The sequence below is a fragment of the Meriones unguiculatus genome, chromosome 3 (assembly GCF_030254825.1).
Source record: "Meriones unguiculatus strain TT.TT164.6M chromosome 3, Bangor_MerUng_6.1, whole genome shotgun sequence".
Lineage (NCBI taxonomy): Eukaryota > Metazoa > Chordata > Mammalia > Rodentia > Muridae > Meriones > Meriones unguiculatus.
Window position 1 is genome coordinate 6,302,835 of NC_083351.1, and position 14,666 is coordinate 6,317,500.

A 14,666-nucleotide genomic window follows, 5' to 3' on the forward strand; every position below is an offset into this window, starting at 1 on the left:
GTTCTCTGCTGCCCTGTAGGCACATACAGGCTGAGGTGTGGCCCAGAAGGTAGAGACTCTCCCAGAAGGCCTTGGGATCAAACCCCAGAACCACAGAAAACCACACCGTGGTGTCTGGCTGTTGGGAAGTAGAGGCAGGAAGACAGAAATTCAAGGTCACCATTGGCTTCACAGTGAGTCTGAGGCCAACCTGGGCTACATGAGTCTCTGTCAGAAAGGAGGGGAGGAAAAGGGGAGGGAGAGGAGGAGGGAGGAGATGGGAGATGAGAGATGGGAGAGGAAAAAGCGAAGGGAAGGAGTTAAGTGGTCTGGTTTGCTGTCCTGTGAGCACCACAACCACAATGTCCTCCGGCTGCAACAGCCCGGAGGTGATGCATGGCCAGGTTTCCGTTTACTCACCTGGTTCAACTTCCAGTGGAACTCCGCAGGCCTGTATTTCTTCTCTTCAGATGGGTCCTGACGGAGGAGGAAAATGAGTCTGCACCCGTGGACATAAAGCGAATAGTGGTGTCGGTTCATGTCTGCAAAGAGAATGTCTGTGGGTAAATTGCCAACTTCAGGCCCGAGAGGATAGTGAAGTCTGTTTCCTTAATGGATTTAAAGATGTGCTTTATCTGCATAAATGAACCCTCCAGCTAGGCCAAGACAGGGTTTAGAAACAAACACACAGGAGTTTTCCTGGGAACTCATGATAATCCACTGAGTAAAACTAATAAATTTCCCAGGCTGGTGCCGCCTCTCTAGAGGACAAAATGTCCACAGCATGAAATAGTGAGCAGTAGAGGAGAACTAGTCCCTGTGAGGGGCTCTGAAGGACACTAGCAGTCCAGGGACACAACGAACCTGTCTTGTCTGAACTGCACAGAATCGTCTCCTTCTTTCGGCCAAAAGGCCCATGACGCATCCACACAGAGATTGTAAAAGGCTCTTTAGGGTCAAGGGACACAACGCCGTCTGGGATCCTCACTGCCTGCGTGCCATTGAACTCGAAGACCTGGTCGCTGTCATGGCCGTTGTCGGTGGGGAGGCCAGCAGTCCAGTTCAAGGAGCTACTGGGGGAAGGGAGCAGCTCCGCGGTGCCAGCAGCCGCCCCTAGAACCAGTAACAGGAGTGTCAGTTCCAGGGAGGGCCTGGTGGCTCTCAGCTGAGGATTAGAATGCTTGCTGGCCTGACTTTGCTCTTCCTGAAAAATAAGGGATTTTTTTTTTCATAATAAAAATGTAAACACGTCAGTAATCCCTGCACTTAGGAGGCAGAGGCAGGAGGATTGCCAAGTTCAAAGCCTACCTGATCTACAAGTGGATTTTTGGCTAGCCCCCCACGTTGTTCATGTTGGCTTTCTGTGCACCGGCGGCTTTTTCCGCGTCTATGTCTGCACACCACTGGCACAGCACGGTGCCCTCTACTCAGGCCTCTCTCCGGCGGACCGGCAGTCCCAAATTCCTCCCAGCCACACACCACTCTTCAGGGAGCAGCTACGTGGGTGGCGATTCTGATCTTGGATAAATGTCTACAACTGGAGTTACTGTGCCAAAGAACAGGGGAGGGAGGCAGCGAGGCAGCGAGGCAGCGAGGCACGCGTGAAAACACCTCCACCAACACGGACAACTGCGCTCAATCCCCAGAACTCGGATGCCAGAAGGAGAAAACTGACTACCATACCATGTCCTCTGACCTTCACATGAACACAAATGTACCACACAGACAGACAGACACACACACACACACGTATGTATGTCCCCTGACTTCCACATGAACTACACGAGACACAAGCAACACACATGTAGAATAAATAAACCTAATTTTAAAAAAAAGAATACAGAAAGGATTTTACAAGTGCGAGCATGTGCCGTCAGGGTGAACTGTGTGTCCTCCTGCGGATGGGATTGAACTTGGAGCCTCCCACAGGAGGAAAAGCAGGTGCCTTTCAAACAGCGTGCTCTGTGTGGCCCAGGCAGAAGCTCAGGCACAGGGCTCAGGTGTCCTGTGTGCTGGGTCACAGAGCACAATCTAAGCCTGGCCCTTTGTTTGAGCGTCAGCCTTCCTCGGCGACGCCCAGCTTTGTTACTTTTTTGGAACCACGGGCTCATCAATTCAGACACACGTACCACTCTGAACTGACACTACAGGGTTTGCAGATGCCCGTCCTGAATGAACACCGCCCAGCAAGGCAGCACACCGTGTCTGTTCTGCTCATCATTTCACAGACCAACACAGGGGGATTAAGGTCCTAGGGAACCAGCCTTCCTGGAAGACTGCCCACTCTGGCTGCCAGACCTCCTTACCGCAGAGCCGGTGAAGGGCCTTCTCGGAGTAGGTGTCTCGGTCGCAGCCTTTCCCTATGTGGCTGGTCTCCAGCTCCACCGTGGCCTGCACCGAGGCGACGGGCTCATCACAGGTCTCCAAGTGGATGTTCGGGAAGACAGCCAAAGCCCCCGTGCCGGGCTCATATTCAACCCTGCTGCTCCAGCCTGTGTTGGCCCAGGGGTGGGTGCGGAGAGAAACAGAAAGCTCACACCTCTGTTTTCATGGTGTGTACATTTCAGAATGGGTGGGGAGCTGGAGAGAGCACGGCTCACCTTGCCAGCCAGGGCTGCAGGTGGGCTTCACGCTGATCTTCACGAGGACGTCTTCAGTGGCTCTCTTCTTCCCGCAGTCGTAGGCCGTGACTGTGAGCTTGTACTGATGCTCCTTGCCGTAGTTCAGCTTCTCTGTGTTTTTAATGTAACCTGGCAGAGCAGGGGAGCAACGAGAACCATCTTTACTTGTGCCGTAGGGGACCGACACAGCCTGAAATAAACTCCATCCTGAAATCACAGCACTTCTCCGTCCTGCCGGGGCTGGAGAACACATTGAATCCATCTCCAGTGTTCAAGGATGGTTCGAATCTTACAGCCGCCAGTCCTCTGCTATCCTTGTATTAACATTTCTTGTTTTTTGCGTATGGTCTTACTGTAGCTCTGGCTGTCCTGGAACTCACGGAGCTCTGTCTACCTCTGCCTCTCAAGCTGGAATTAAGGGCACGTACCAGTACACCCAGCTCTGTTTGGTTTTGTTTTTGCAAGACAAGGTTTCTCTGTGTGGCCTTTGCTGTCCTGGACTCACCTTGCAGGCCAGGCTGGCCTTGAACTCAGAGATCTACCTGCTTCTGCCTCCCTGAGTGCTGGTCTCACAGGAGTGTGCCACTGCGCCCAGCTTATACCCAGCTTTTTAAAACACTTCATTTGGTGTGTGGGTGGTACACACGGGGGCTTGTGTGGGTGCACCCGTGCTTTCTCGGATGTGTGGATGTCAAAGGCTAACTTTCAGGGGCTGGCTCTCCCCTCACACCGTGGCTTTGGGAGTTGGAATCAGGTAGTCAGGTTTCACCTGAGCCACCTTGACGGCCTGGATTTTATATTAACATTTAATACTTTGCATGTAATAATAAAAAAATGATAAAATGTAAATACTAACAGTGAGGCAAAGCTTCATTAAAGAAGATACTTCTTCTAAAAGATTTTCACACTCTCACTGCACTGAGTTCCAGGCTAGCCAGGGCTTTTTGTTTAGATGGTACAGATGCTTTTTTTTTTTTTTTTTTTTTTTTTTTTTTGCATATGTGTGAGTGCCTGCATGCCTGTATATATAACTACGTATGTGTCTGGTGACCTTAGATGCCAGAAGAGAGTGTTGGATTCCTCTGGACCTAGAAGAAAGTGCTATCAACCATGCAGCCATCTCTCCAGACCCTACAAAGTCTCAGATACCCACAATCCTATCAAACACCACAGTATGAATTAACCTTTTTAAAAAGATTTATTTATTTTATGTAAGAGTGTTCTACTTGCATGTACACCTATATGCCAGAAGAGGGTATCAGACCACATTACGGATGGTTGTGAACCACCATGTGGTTCTTGGGAATTGAACTTAGGACCTCTGGAAGAACAGACAGTGCTCTTAACCAGCGAGCCCTCTCTCCAGCACCCTGCCAATTAACTTGTAACAGAGACACTGCATTACCATCAAGAAGTTAGCTCTTGTGTTACCTCTGTCAATCACTCAGGAATAAAGGTCCTGGCAAAGTCCTATGATATAAATCCTCACCTTAGCTACAGTCCCAGCAATTAGGAGTCTGAGGCAGGAGGATAACAAATGTGAGGCCAGCCTAGGCTACACAGGAAGAGTCTGACTCAAAACTAAATGAATGCGAGCTGGAGAGGTGGCCCAGCAGCTAAGAGCACACACTGCCCTTCCAGAGGACCCATTCCCAGCACACACAGCAAGCGGCTTACAACTGGAGCTTTGGCCAATGCCTCTGGCCTCCATATGCATTTATGCTCACGTGCAACACCCACACAGCGACATGTAATTAAAAATAACTCTTTAGCTGGGTGGCTGCAGTAGAGGCAGCGCACGCTTTAATCCCAGCACTTGAGAGGCGGAGGCAGGTGGATCTCTGTGAGTCTGACGCCAGCCTGGTCTACAGGGTGAGCTCAGGACAGCCAGGGCTACACAGAGAAACCTTGTCTCAAACAACAACAATAATAATAATTCTTTAAAGGCAGCCTGCAAGCTCGCTAACGCTCTGCCAGCGCTGGGAAGCCCACGTTAGCAGCTGACCTCACCGGAAGGGGCAGGCCGCAGGAGGCCACCCCCACTCAGGGACCTCAGGCCCTCGGTCCTCACCATCTTTGTCCACAGTGAACGGCACGTCTGGGGTGAGAATCTGGTAGCTGCAGATCTGGCTGAACTGAGGGGAGCAGTCTGCGTCCACGGCCTCCACCCTGAGGACGCTGCTGTGCTGCTTCCCCTCCACCACCGACGCCTTGTACGACTTCTCCTTGAACACGGGCGCGTACTCATTGACGTCATTCACCTGGATGTGCACGGTTGCTCTAGACAAGGGGGAAAGCTGCTGTGGGGGCCGCTCTGCCTTTTACCAAACAGGCAACAATTCTGCCTATTTCTCAATTTCCTGATACTGTTTCATGAGCTTCCCACAAGGAAGCTGAAATATAAATCAAAGTACGTTCCTCTTAGTTTGAAATGGACACGGGAAGTTAAAATCAGGACCTGGGCTAAAATTAAGGCAGCTGACTTAGTGACGTAACTAAGGAGACGGGATCTTCTTTCAAAGTGGGAGCAGGTAAAGGCATCAAACTGGTACTTCCTCTCTGGTCATAGAGTTAAGATACGTGATTACAGAGAAGAAGTTCAGCCAACGGAAGGGGTGAGATAGAGAAAAGTTTCCACTACACCAAACGGTTCCACAATACGAGCTGTGGCAAATCTTGAGGGGGAGCAGTGGCTCAGCGGATGAGGCGCTGTCACACAAGCGTGAAGGCAGGAGCTCTGAGCCCCAGCACCCACAGAAATGTGAGCCCTGGGGGGGAGGCTCATCTGTGATCCTAGAGCTCAGAGGCTGAAGCGGGATCTCGGGCAAGCTGCTGGCTGCACTAGCCCATGCGGGGGGCAGCTCCAGGTGCAGGGAGAGCCACACACGAGGCGCAGAGGGGACCCTCGCTGCCCCTGTCCAGGTCCATAGCTGGGTACCACCTAACCAGCCTCCAAATGACAGCCTTCGAGGGCGACCTACTGACTAGGCTTTTTTGGCCAAAATATAAAGTTTGGGGAGAACAGATCCACAGCAAAGTGTTTAACACGCACAAGGCCCGGGTTCCGTCCCTAGCACACACACAAAATCTTCTCAAACAAATAAAATGTCACTGTGAAAAGATGAGAAATTACTCACTAGTTATCACGCCCCACTGTTCACGGAGTGCCCCAATCCAGGCCCATCTACTAGGAGTGCCCTAACCACGTCCTGTGACAGCATGGCGCCCACACATCCCTTTTTCCTTTGCAACACATTGAGGGACCCAGGGCCCAGCCACGGAAAATCTGCGTGGCGCTGAGGGGCTAGCGAGAAAAGTCTAGAGTCTGAATCTGTCTCTTCTGTGGAGCGAAGCTCTCAGCTGGCAGAAGGCGTGCAGTCTCCACACCTCCACACAGGACTGAGGAAGCCTGTGTGCTTCCTTCACGAGCACGCTGGCTCGTGGGGTCAGGGTTTACAAGGAAATGGTAAGAATGACCAAATCCTCCTCCTCAGGAAGAAGGCCCTGTCTGTGTGTGAGTGAGTGTGTGTGTGTGTGTGTGTGTGTGTGTACCTGACCCCACCCCCTCCCCCAAAGACAGGGTCTTGCTATGTCACCCAGGCTGTCCTCAACTTTGTGATCCTCCTACCTCAGCCTTCCCAGCACCTTGGTGATAGGCACATGACGCTGTTCCCAGTGGGGCTTTAGTTTCTGTACCTCAGAGGGCTAAAACCATTCATTCCTTTTTCCAAACCTGCTTCCCTCAGGCTCTTCCCAGAGGCTGGACACAGAAACTCCCAGGCTGGAGTCCCACCCTCAAAGACCTTACAGCCTATGACCCTGCAGCACTCCTCCGCCTCTCTGGGGAGCCGGGGCCCAGATCCTGACTGTCACTCCCGGCTGCACCCTCAGCTCCTGGGCAGGCTCTCTGTGCTCAGTCCAGACCACTTACTTGTGAGATTTTTTCACGCCTGTGCCGTCCGGCCCCTTCCCGCAGTCATAGGCCTGGATGGTGAACGTGTAGTCTTTCTGCAGTTCGCAGTCCAGTTTCTCTTTTGAGCGGATTACTCCCTCACCCGTGGACTTATCCACTACCACGGCATCAAAGGGGACATTCTGCCCGTGAATTTTAAAGCCACAAATCTCACCTGGGGAGTAAAGCAGAACGGATTAGGGTGCCTGCCGCGTGGACCTTCTGCGCGCTGCCCTCCGCCCCCCGAGAAAATAGACGACAACAACTGAGCAGCCAGGGGTTGGAGGGTCTGTGGACAAAGCGAGGGCACTGTGCTTTAACGCGGGTGAGTTCTGGGGCTGTATTAGAAGCGACTCTGGCTTTCCAAGCAACTGGTTTACTTTGCATCCATTCATGCAGGGACACGAGAGAGAGAACAGAGACAGGCATTCCACAGGATGGCTCGAAGGCAAAGGAGTCTCATAGCAACAGCCAAGGCCAGGCTGTCCAGGCCGCCCAAGCACTGGGCAGCTCTTTGGGTTTGGACCAGAGAGAGGATAAAATGCACAGTTAAGCGTTGAGAGGAGAAGTGCGGCATGTGGGTCGGCATCATAATTACAGATATTCTGTCAAGGAAAAAAAGAATCAAGTCTTCCTGTGCAATGAGCCTGGCTAAAATTAGGGAATCAAAACAGCTAGAGAAGAGCAGTAGAAATACCAAGTTTTCAGGCATCCATTTCAACGGCTGTCAACACCGTCACAGGGAGGGGTCTGTAGGCTTCCTCGGTTCTGGGCTCCACCCTACCAAACCTAAGAGGGACGCCAGCCTGGGAACTCAGCTACAGTGGAACTGTCCTAGTTAGAGAGCCAAGGCTCCAAGCGGGGCCGGGCGCAGAACAAGTTTAGTGTCCTGATCGCACACATGAAGCTACGAAATGTATTTCACATAAAAATAAGACCACACTCTTCCACAAGTCCAGAAAAATGGTGCTGAGCAAGCCCAAGTAAACAGAACACTCGGTCCTGAGCCCAGCTTCAAATGGATGTCTGAGTTCCAGATATTTCTAGCCAAGGGTCCGGTTACAAACAATTTCCATAAATACACTTAAAAAAAAACAAAAACAAAAAACCAAAAACAAACTAGGAGCATAAATAGGGGGCGGCATGGCAGTTGCTTCTGTTTAATGGCTGATTCCCAATTTTATGAACAAGTTAGTGGGTTAATATTCATAAGAGGGAGACAAAGAACCCTTCATCACCTTCTTTGGTGACTGTCACCTCAAAACTCTCTAAAGGGAGAAAAGATAAACCCATGTCAGTAATTCAGGAAAGAGTGAAGACGGAACAACAAGGAAACAGTCAAAGATGCAACACATTACTTAGAAAAGTGTGACACGTCCTTAGCGCACTCAGGAGGCCCTGCCAGAACTGCTCCACGGTCCTCCCACCCCTGCCACCTACTCACCGTAAGCTATTACGTCACTCTGCCATTGAACACACTCTGGGAGGAAACACTGATGCCATGCTGTTGAGGTTTCCCAACACCCACAGCTGCCACCGGGGCTTTTCCTTTGATGGCAATTAATAGGTCAATCTAAGTGTTTGTTTTTGGCCTGGAACTCACAGAGATCCACCTGCCTCTGCCTCCTGAGAACAGGGATTAAAAGGTGTGTGCCACCACGACTGAACTATGTTCTTCTTTTTAAGCTGAGTTCTCTATCTAGAGTCAAGTCCTCATTAGATTTACTGGGGAAACAAAGCTGAAGCTGCAGGATTTAACTTTGTTCCCACTGATACACTGTGTGTATCAGGGACCCGAGCAGACATGCCTCCTGGGGAAGCTGGGTCCCAGCCATCGGTGATGACCGCTGTTGGCTCGATGTCACCTCGTCAGCGCCGACCCAGCTGGCCACCCCGTGCCTAGCATAGAGAAGATGTCACTTCTGGGACTGCAGCATTACACATGTTCCCCAACTTCTAGGCGGCTTTACAATGCATTTTCCCGGGGTGGGGGGGGAATGCTGCTTCATTTTGTTTAGCTTTAAGGTTTTTTTTTTTTTTAAGATTTTATTTATTTACAATGTTTTATCTCTATGTAGACCTGCATGCCAGAAGAGGGCACCAGATCTCATTATAAATGGTTGTGAGCCACCATGTGGTTGCTGGGAATTGAACTCATGACCTCTGGAAGAACAGCCAGTGCTCTTAACGTCTGAGCCATCTCTCCAGCCCTATCTTTAAGGTTTTAAAGTATTAGCACGGTTTTTGTGCTTTGACTCTCACGCAGCGTCATGATCTAAAGCTCACTTGTCCCCACTGACATATGAGACTGCGGCTTACTCATTTTCTGGACTGCCTAGTGGGGAGTGAAGTGTAAGTGCTTAAAGCCTCGCTTGGCGTAGAGAAAACACTTAAACATTCACTGTGGCTGAAACCACTTTCCGTTCTGCATTAGGCACAATTTCAGGCCTTTCGCTGCCTGTGTAGGGACCCAAGCAATTTCAGGCCTTTCGCTGCCTGCGTAGGGACCTGAACAATGCGGCAGGAAGCATTTCTATCCATGTTTCCTGCAGCATGAGACTTGTGTAGGTGAGTGCCGCCCAACCCAGGAGAAGCCGGCCACAGGGGGCTGTTCAAATACAAACCCAAACCCTCGTTAAAGCGGAATGGCATTAAGCCGTTAGTGCCTCAGCCACACGGTCACAGTCTGAGCGGGTGGCAGCCACGCAAGGCTGGCGACACCGCATGGAGACCGCAGACCCGGAACACCATCACAGCTGCTTCTCCAGCATGGCTGCTGAGGGGCCAGGCTCTGAAGACCATGGGGTCTGGGCCAGATTCAGGCAGCCCCTCTTCTTAAAAGGCCCATGTACTAAAAGAACGGTTTTTAGCTTTCTGAAAGTATTTCACCAAACTGAGACAGGCTCTCCCTATGAGCCCTGGGATAGCCTGGAATGTACTCTGAAGCCCAGGCCAGCCCAGGATCCCCAGCTCCTGGCTCCTGGGGGTGGCCCCACCACATCTGGATGGTTGTTACTCTGTCTTTCACAGCATGAGGAAAAAGATACTAAAAGTCAACCATCAGTCTTCATAAGCAATGTTCCACTGGACTCCAAAAAGCCTGGCTGTGTGGGTCCCGGCTGTCTGCTCATGGTGATGGCTAAGTCCACTGTCAAGTCACACCACTGCAAGAGACCCTACGGACTACAGGCCCTAGCACCTTCCCCGAGAGGTCTTTAAGGATCCCTCCTGGAGAGACACAGCCCTGAGTTAGAACTGCTCGGTGGCCCGTGAAGCCAAACAGCATTCCAGGACGTGCTGATAGACCGTGTTATGAAGATACTTTGATTGTCAGTATTATTTCTATAAAGGTGTATTTTCATTACTTTTAATTATGTGTAGAGTACACACACGTGAGTAACGGTGCTACGGGGGCCAGAGACACCAGACACCTGTGGGAGCTGGGGTACAGGTGGTTGTGTGCCGCCCAGCAGAGGTCTGGGAACCGTGTGTGCACTTAGCCATCTCTGCACTGCTACGAAGAAGGTTGTGAAACAGTCCCAGGGGCCAAGCTTTACTTCAATGTGAACTTCCCAGTTTCTGACTGGAGTTCACTTTTCTGCAGAGCTCAGGGCAAGGGAGGCAGCTCCGTACTCACGTGAGCTTGTATTCCTGACAGTGGCTGTGTGTGGCTGGCAAGGCCTGGGCGTGCAGGGAGCACAGACCAGGGCCCTGGCACGAAAACGTGAGCGCTGCCACAGATGCTGCACATTCAGACAGGAGGAGGTGATACTCGATAGTCAAGCAAAGGTTAAAAAACAAAATTTTTTTTTTTTCTGAGTCAGGGCTTAACTACTGCCTAAGCTGGTCTTGAACTCCCAGGCTCATTCAAGCCTATTCCCTCAGCCTCTACGGTAGCAATACTGTGTCATCCTCTCAGGCTGAGGCAAGAATTTCCATCAAGACAGAAGAAAACAGCAGATGGCTGGGCAAATGGGGCTGCAGTGCTAAAGGACCCTTCGCTAAAACAAGTCTATCTGGGCAAACACGGTCACCTGGTCACCCCAGCAGCAGATGCCGGGGACCAGACCAGCAAGAAGTGATCAAGTTCATGGTCAAGAGGTTGCTTTTGCTTTGTTTTCTAACTTTATTTTTGTGCATGTGTATTGGCTCAGATGAGTTTATGTGCTATGCGTGTGCAGTACCTGTGGAGGTCGGAAGAGGGAGTAGGACCCCCAGAACTGGAGTTATAGGAGGTTGGCAGCCACGTGGGTGCTGGGACCGTAACCCAGGTTCTCCGCAAGAGAAGCAGATGCTCTCACGCTGGGCCGTCTCTCCAGCCCCCCAGGAGGTATTTCAGATGAGGTCGGCTGTAGACTTGGGAGGTGAGGCAAATGTGGTCGGAGGGCAACCGAGGAACTGAGCCTGAGGTGGCCTCGTACCGACTGGAAAGACTAGGGAGGGGAGGTCTGGCTGGAGCTTGGGCACCGTGCTTTAGCTTTAAACATGAGCGCGTTCTGTGACACCATGGGTGGTGGGTTAGCTCATAAGAGCACCTCAAAGGCAAAGTCCCCAAGCGGAACTTCCTCCTCAAGACCGCTCTGCTCATTTATGGCGAGAGCAGCGGCAGTATGGACCGGTCTTGCCCACAGATGCCCGCAGAAGCCTGCAGCTGGCTACCCTGACCCTCCACCAACAGGCTCCTGTGCTTGCAGTAAGCTGGGGCTTATGAAGAACTAGTCCGCCTGGGTCCTTGGCCCATGAAGACCTAAAAGCCGCCCCAGCCAGCAGTGGTTGGTACAGAGGGGCAGGAAATTTACCCTGGGGCGGACCCGGGTTTCTGGGGCTTCAGCAGAGGAAGCCAGCATGCATCATCTGCTCATCCAGCCACAGCAGCAGCTGCAGGAGCCATGTGATGGACACAAGGCTGGGGCAAGGGGGTGGCTAGGGCCACTGCAGCACAGGAGGTGAAAGGCAGGTGAGGCAACCTCGTGACGGCCGTGTCAGCAGAAACACTGAGGACATTCGGGGAAGCAGGCCTTGTAACTGACTGAGGACATTCGGGGAAGCAGCCCTTGTAACCGACTGAGGACATTCGGGGAAGCAGGCCTTATAACCGACAGGACAACTGGGAAGCAGGCCTTGTAACTGACTGAGGACATTCGGGGAAGCAGGCCTTATAACCGACAGGACAACTAAGAAGCAGGCCCTGTAACTGACTGAGGACATTCGGGGAAGCAGGCCTTGTAACTGATGGAGGACATTCGGGGAAGCAGGCCTTGTAACTGACGGAGGACATTCGGGGAAGCAGGCCTTGTAACCGACTGAGGACATTCGGGGAAGCAGGCCTTGTAACCGACGGAGGACATTCGGGGAAGCAGGCCTTGTAACTGACTGAGGACATTCGGGGAAGCAGGCCTTGTAACTGACGGAGGACATTCGGGGAAGCAGGCCTTGTAACTGACGGAGGACATTCGGGGAAGCAGGCCTTGTAACTGACGGAGGACATTCGGGGAAGCAGGCCTTGTAACTGACTGAGGACATTCGGGGAAGCAGGCCTTGTAACCGACGGAGGACATTCGGGGAAGCAGGCCTTGTAACCGACCGGGAGAAGCAGAACTGAGTGTGCGGTAGGACTCTGGCTTTGGCCAATGGGGCCTTTTACAGAACTATGGCCTGGGGTGTGTGTGGGTGTCCCACTCTGTAAGTGGTGTGCATGTGCGCGTGGTCTGGCTTATGTCACTGACCCTCACCATCGTCAGGCATGGAGAATTTCACAGCAAACCCCAGGCACGACATGGCTTCACCCTCAACACTTCAGCGTCTCTGTCTAACACAACTAATCAAGCACAGCAACAATCTCGTATTATCTTCCTCCCCCAATCTGGATTTATGTCACTCGCTCATATTCCACTCTTCCTGGAGCTTACACATACATGCATTCATGCAAGCTCGCGCACACACACATTTATTTATTCCATGGCTTTCAGCCTTCCTAATGCTGTGACCCTTTAATACAGTTTCTCATGCTGTGGTGACCCTCAACCAGAAAATTATTCACTGCTGCTTCATGACTGTCATTTTGCTACTGCTAGGAATCACGATGCAAACATCTGATATGCGGGACGTATGTACGCTGCATGAGGTGAGAGCCACTGGTTTAATTATTTGTTCTTCCAGGTGACGGTGGCTTCCCAACCCTTCCTCCAGTTCTGCACAGTTCACAGAAGTTACCGGCATTTCTATCCTCAGCTACTACGAACCCAGTCTTGCTTCCCAGGCCTCACACCCTCAGGGAAGACCCTCTCAGCAGCATGACCCCACATGCTGTCTCCTCCGGCCCTCCTGCACTGTGCACACCCCACACATCTGCCTTGCAGAAGGAAGCACCCCAAAATCCCCTTTTCCTCATGGGAATTGGCTACGCCAGCCTAGGACGGATCAGAACCGACTCACATCCGTCTAAAGTTACCTCTTTCCCTGTCTCTCCTCTCACTTTACTCTAAAACTGCCAGGTAATTATCTAAAACGGCCAGGTAAGGACAAACCCAAAAGAGTCTAGATTTGATTTCCCATGATCCAAACTTGCGCGGAAGTGCAGTTTCAGGATGGCTCCGCCCTCCCCATGGCCCCTCCCTATCTGGAGGGTACACTGGCCCTCAGTCTCCAAGCCGTGGTGGCTCCTGCTCTCGCACTCCAACTGTCCCTCCCCTCTTCACGGAAGTCACTGATCCCAGCTTTGGGTGTCAGAAACTGTAAGCAACAGAATCCATTCTAGCTTGAGAGGTTGGAATGCCATGGGAACTCACGGACTTAAGACTGGAGGAGGAGACTTGAGGACAGCCAGAAACACATTACTATTATTATTATTATTATTATTATTATTATTATTATTATTATTATTGGCTGGGGAGAGGTTAAGAGCAACAGGTGCTCTTCCAGAGGACCCGGCTTCAATCCGCAGCACCCACATGGCAGCTCACAACTGTCTGTAACAGTTCCAGGGGACCCCACACCACTGCAAATAAAATTATCAAAAAAAAAATAATGATGATGCTGATAAGGGGGCTTAAGGGGTAAGAGCTCTGGCTGCTCTTCCAGCGGTCCTGAGTTCAATTCCCAGCAACCACATGGTGGCTCACAACCACTTATACTGGCTCTGATGCCCTCTTCTGGCCTGCAGGTGTACATGCAGATAGAGCACTCAAATAAATAAATCTTTAAAAAAAATTAATAATAATAATAATAAATCTTCCGGAGTGGGAGTGAGTCGTCAATGTGAGAATCATCTACATAGATGAACTCCTGCACCAGGTATCTTCAACAAATTCCCGGGTGCATTGTCTTACGTCATACCAACTTAGCTCACTGAAGAAAAGTCTGGACTTGGCTGCGTGTTCCCTAAGAACCTGATACTGACAACACACTGGCCGCATGAGTGACAAAACACTCGATACCATCCACGTGTCAAGTGACACATACAGCCGGGAACACAACCCAGAGTATTCCCAGCTTGGAAATGTTAACATCTCAGCCAGGCGTGGTGGAGAACACCTTTAATCCCAGCACTCAGGGAGGCAGAGGCAGGCAGATCTCAGAGTTCGAGGACAGCCAGAGCTATACAGAGAAACCCTGTCTCAGAAAACAAAAAGGTAAAGAAAAGAAGGAAAAAAGTAACATCCTGGAGAGCCACAGCCAGATGGCCTGGCTCAAAGGCAACACACTCAGTGACGCATGTGAGCTCAGACAAACTCCTTTGTCCCTCCACCTATCATGGAGCCCTGGTGTATCCCAAGCAACGATCTAGCTAGGGTCCTAGGGAGAGAAACGAACAAGGTCAGCATTACTGCTGTCATCCGCTGAAGCACTCTGAACCAGTGTCCCCACCAGGGAAAGGCAAGCAGTGAGAGCGTGCCATGTGACTTCCAGCAGTGAGGACAGCCTGAGAGAGGGCTGCTGCTCCCTCACAGCATCTCCAATCGTATACTACAGCAGACTCAGGAGCACTGCGAAAACAATCTCAGGGCAAGTGTCCATGTCTGCCTTGTCCTAATAAAAAGCTAATTTAAAGGATGTGTGGAGACAGAGTAACAAGGACTTATGTAAAAAGACAGAAACATATTTCCCACGAAATT

General features: G+C 51.3%; 1 protein-coding gene across 4 annotated transcripts in view; it reads right to left on the minus strand.

Annotated features, from left to right (window-relative positions):
• Clstn1 (calsyntenin 1) overlaps window positions 1-14,666 on the minus strand; it is a 58,064-nt gene that overhangs the window by 10,355 nt on the left and 33,043 nt on the right. For 2 of the 4 annotated variants that reach the window (XM_060379051.1, XM_060379053.1), the window contains exons 3-9: window positions 7,791-7,820; window positions 6,532-6,727; window positions 4,672-4,880; window positions 2,580-2,729; window positions 2,286-2,471; window positions 844-1,092; window positions 400-521 (exon numbers count right to left, since the gene is read on the minus strand). In XM_060379051.1, the coding sequence (XP_060235034.1) occupies window positions 400-521; window positions 844-1,092; window positions 2,286-2,471; window positions 2,580-2,729; window positions 4,672-4,880; window positions 6,532-6,727; window positions 7,791-7,820 (1,142 nt within the window). The remainder of the gene's footprint in view (window positions 1-399; window positions 522-843; window positions 1,093-2,285; window positions 2,472-2,579; window positions 2,730-4,671; window positions 4,881-6,531; window positions 6,728-7,790; window positions 7,821-14,666) is intronic. The other 2 variants (XM_060379052.1, XM_060379054.1) reach the window with 1 other exon arrangement.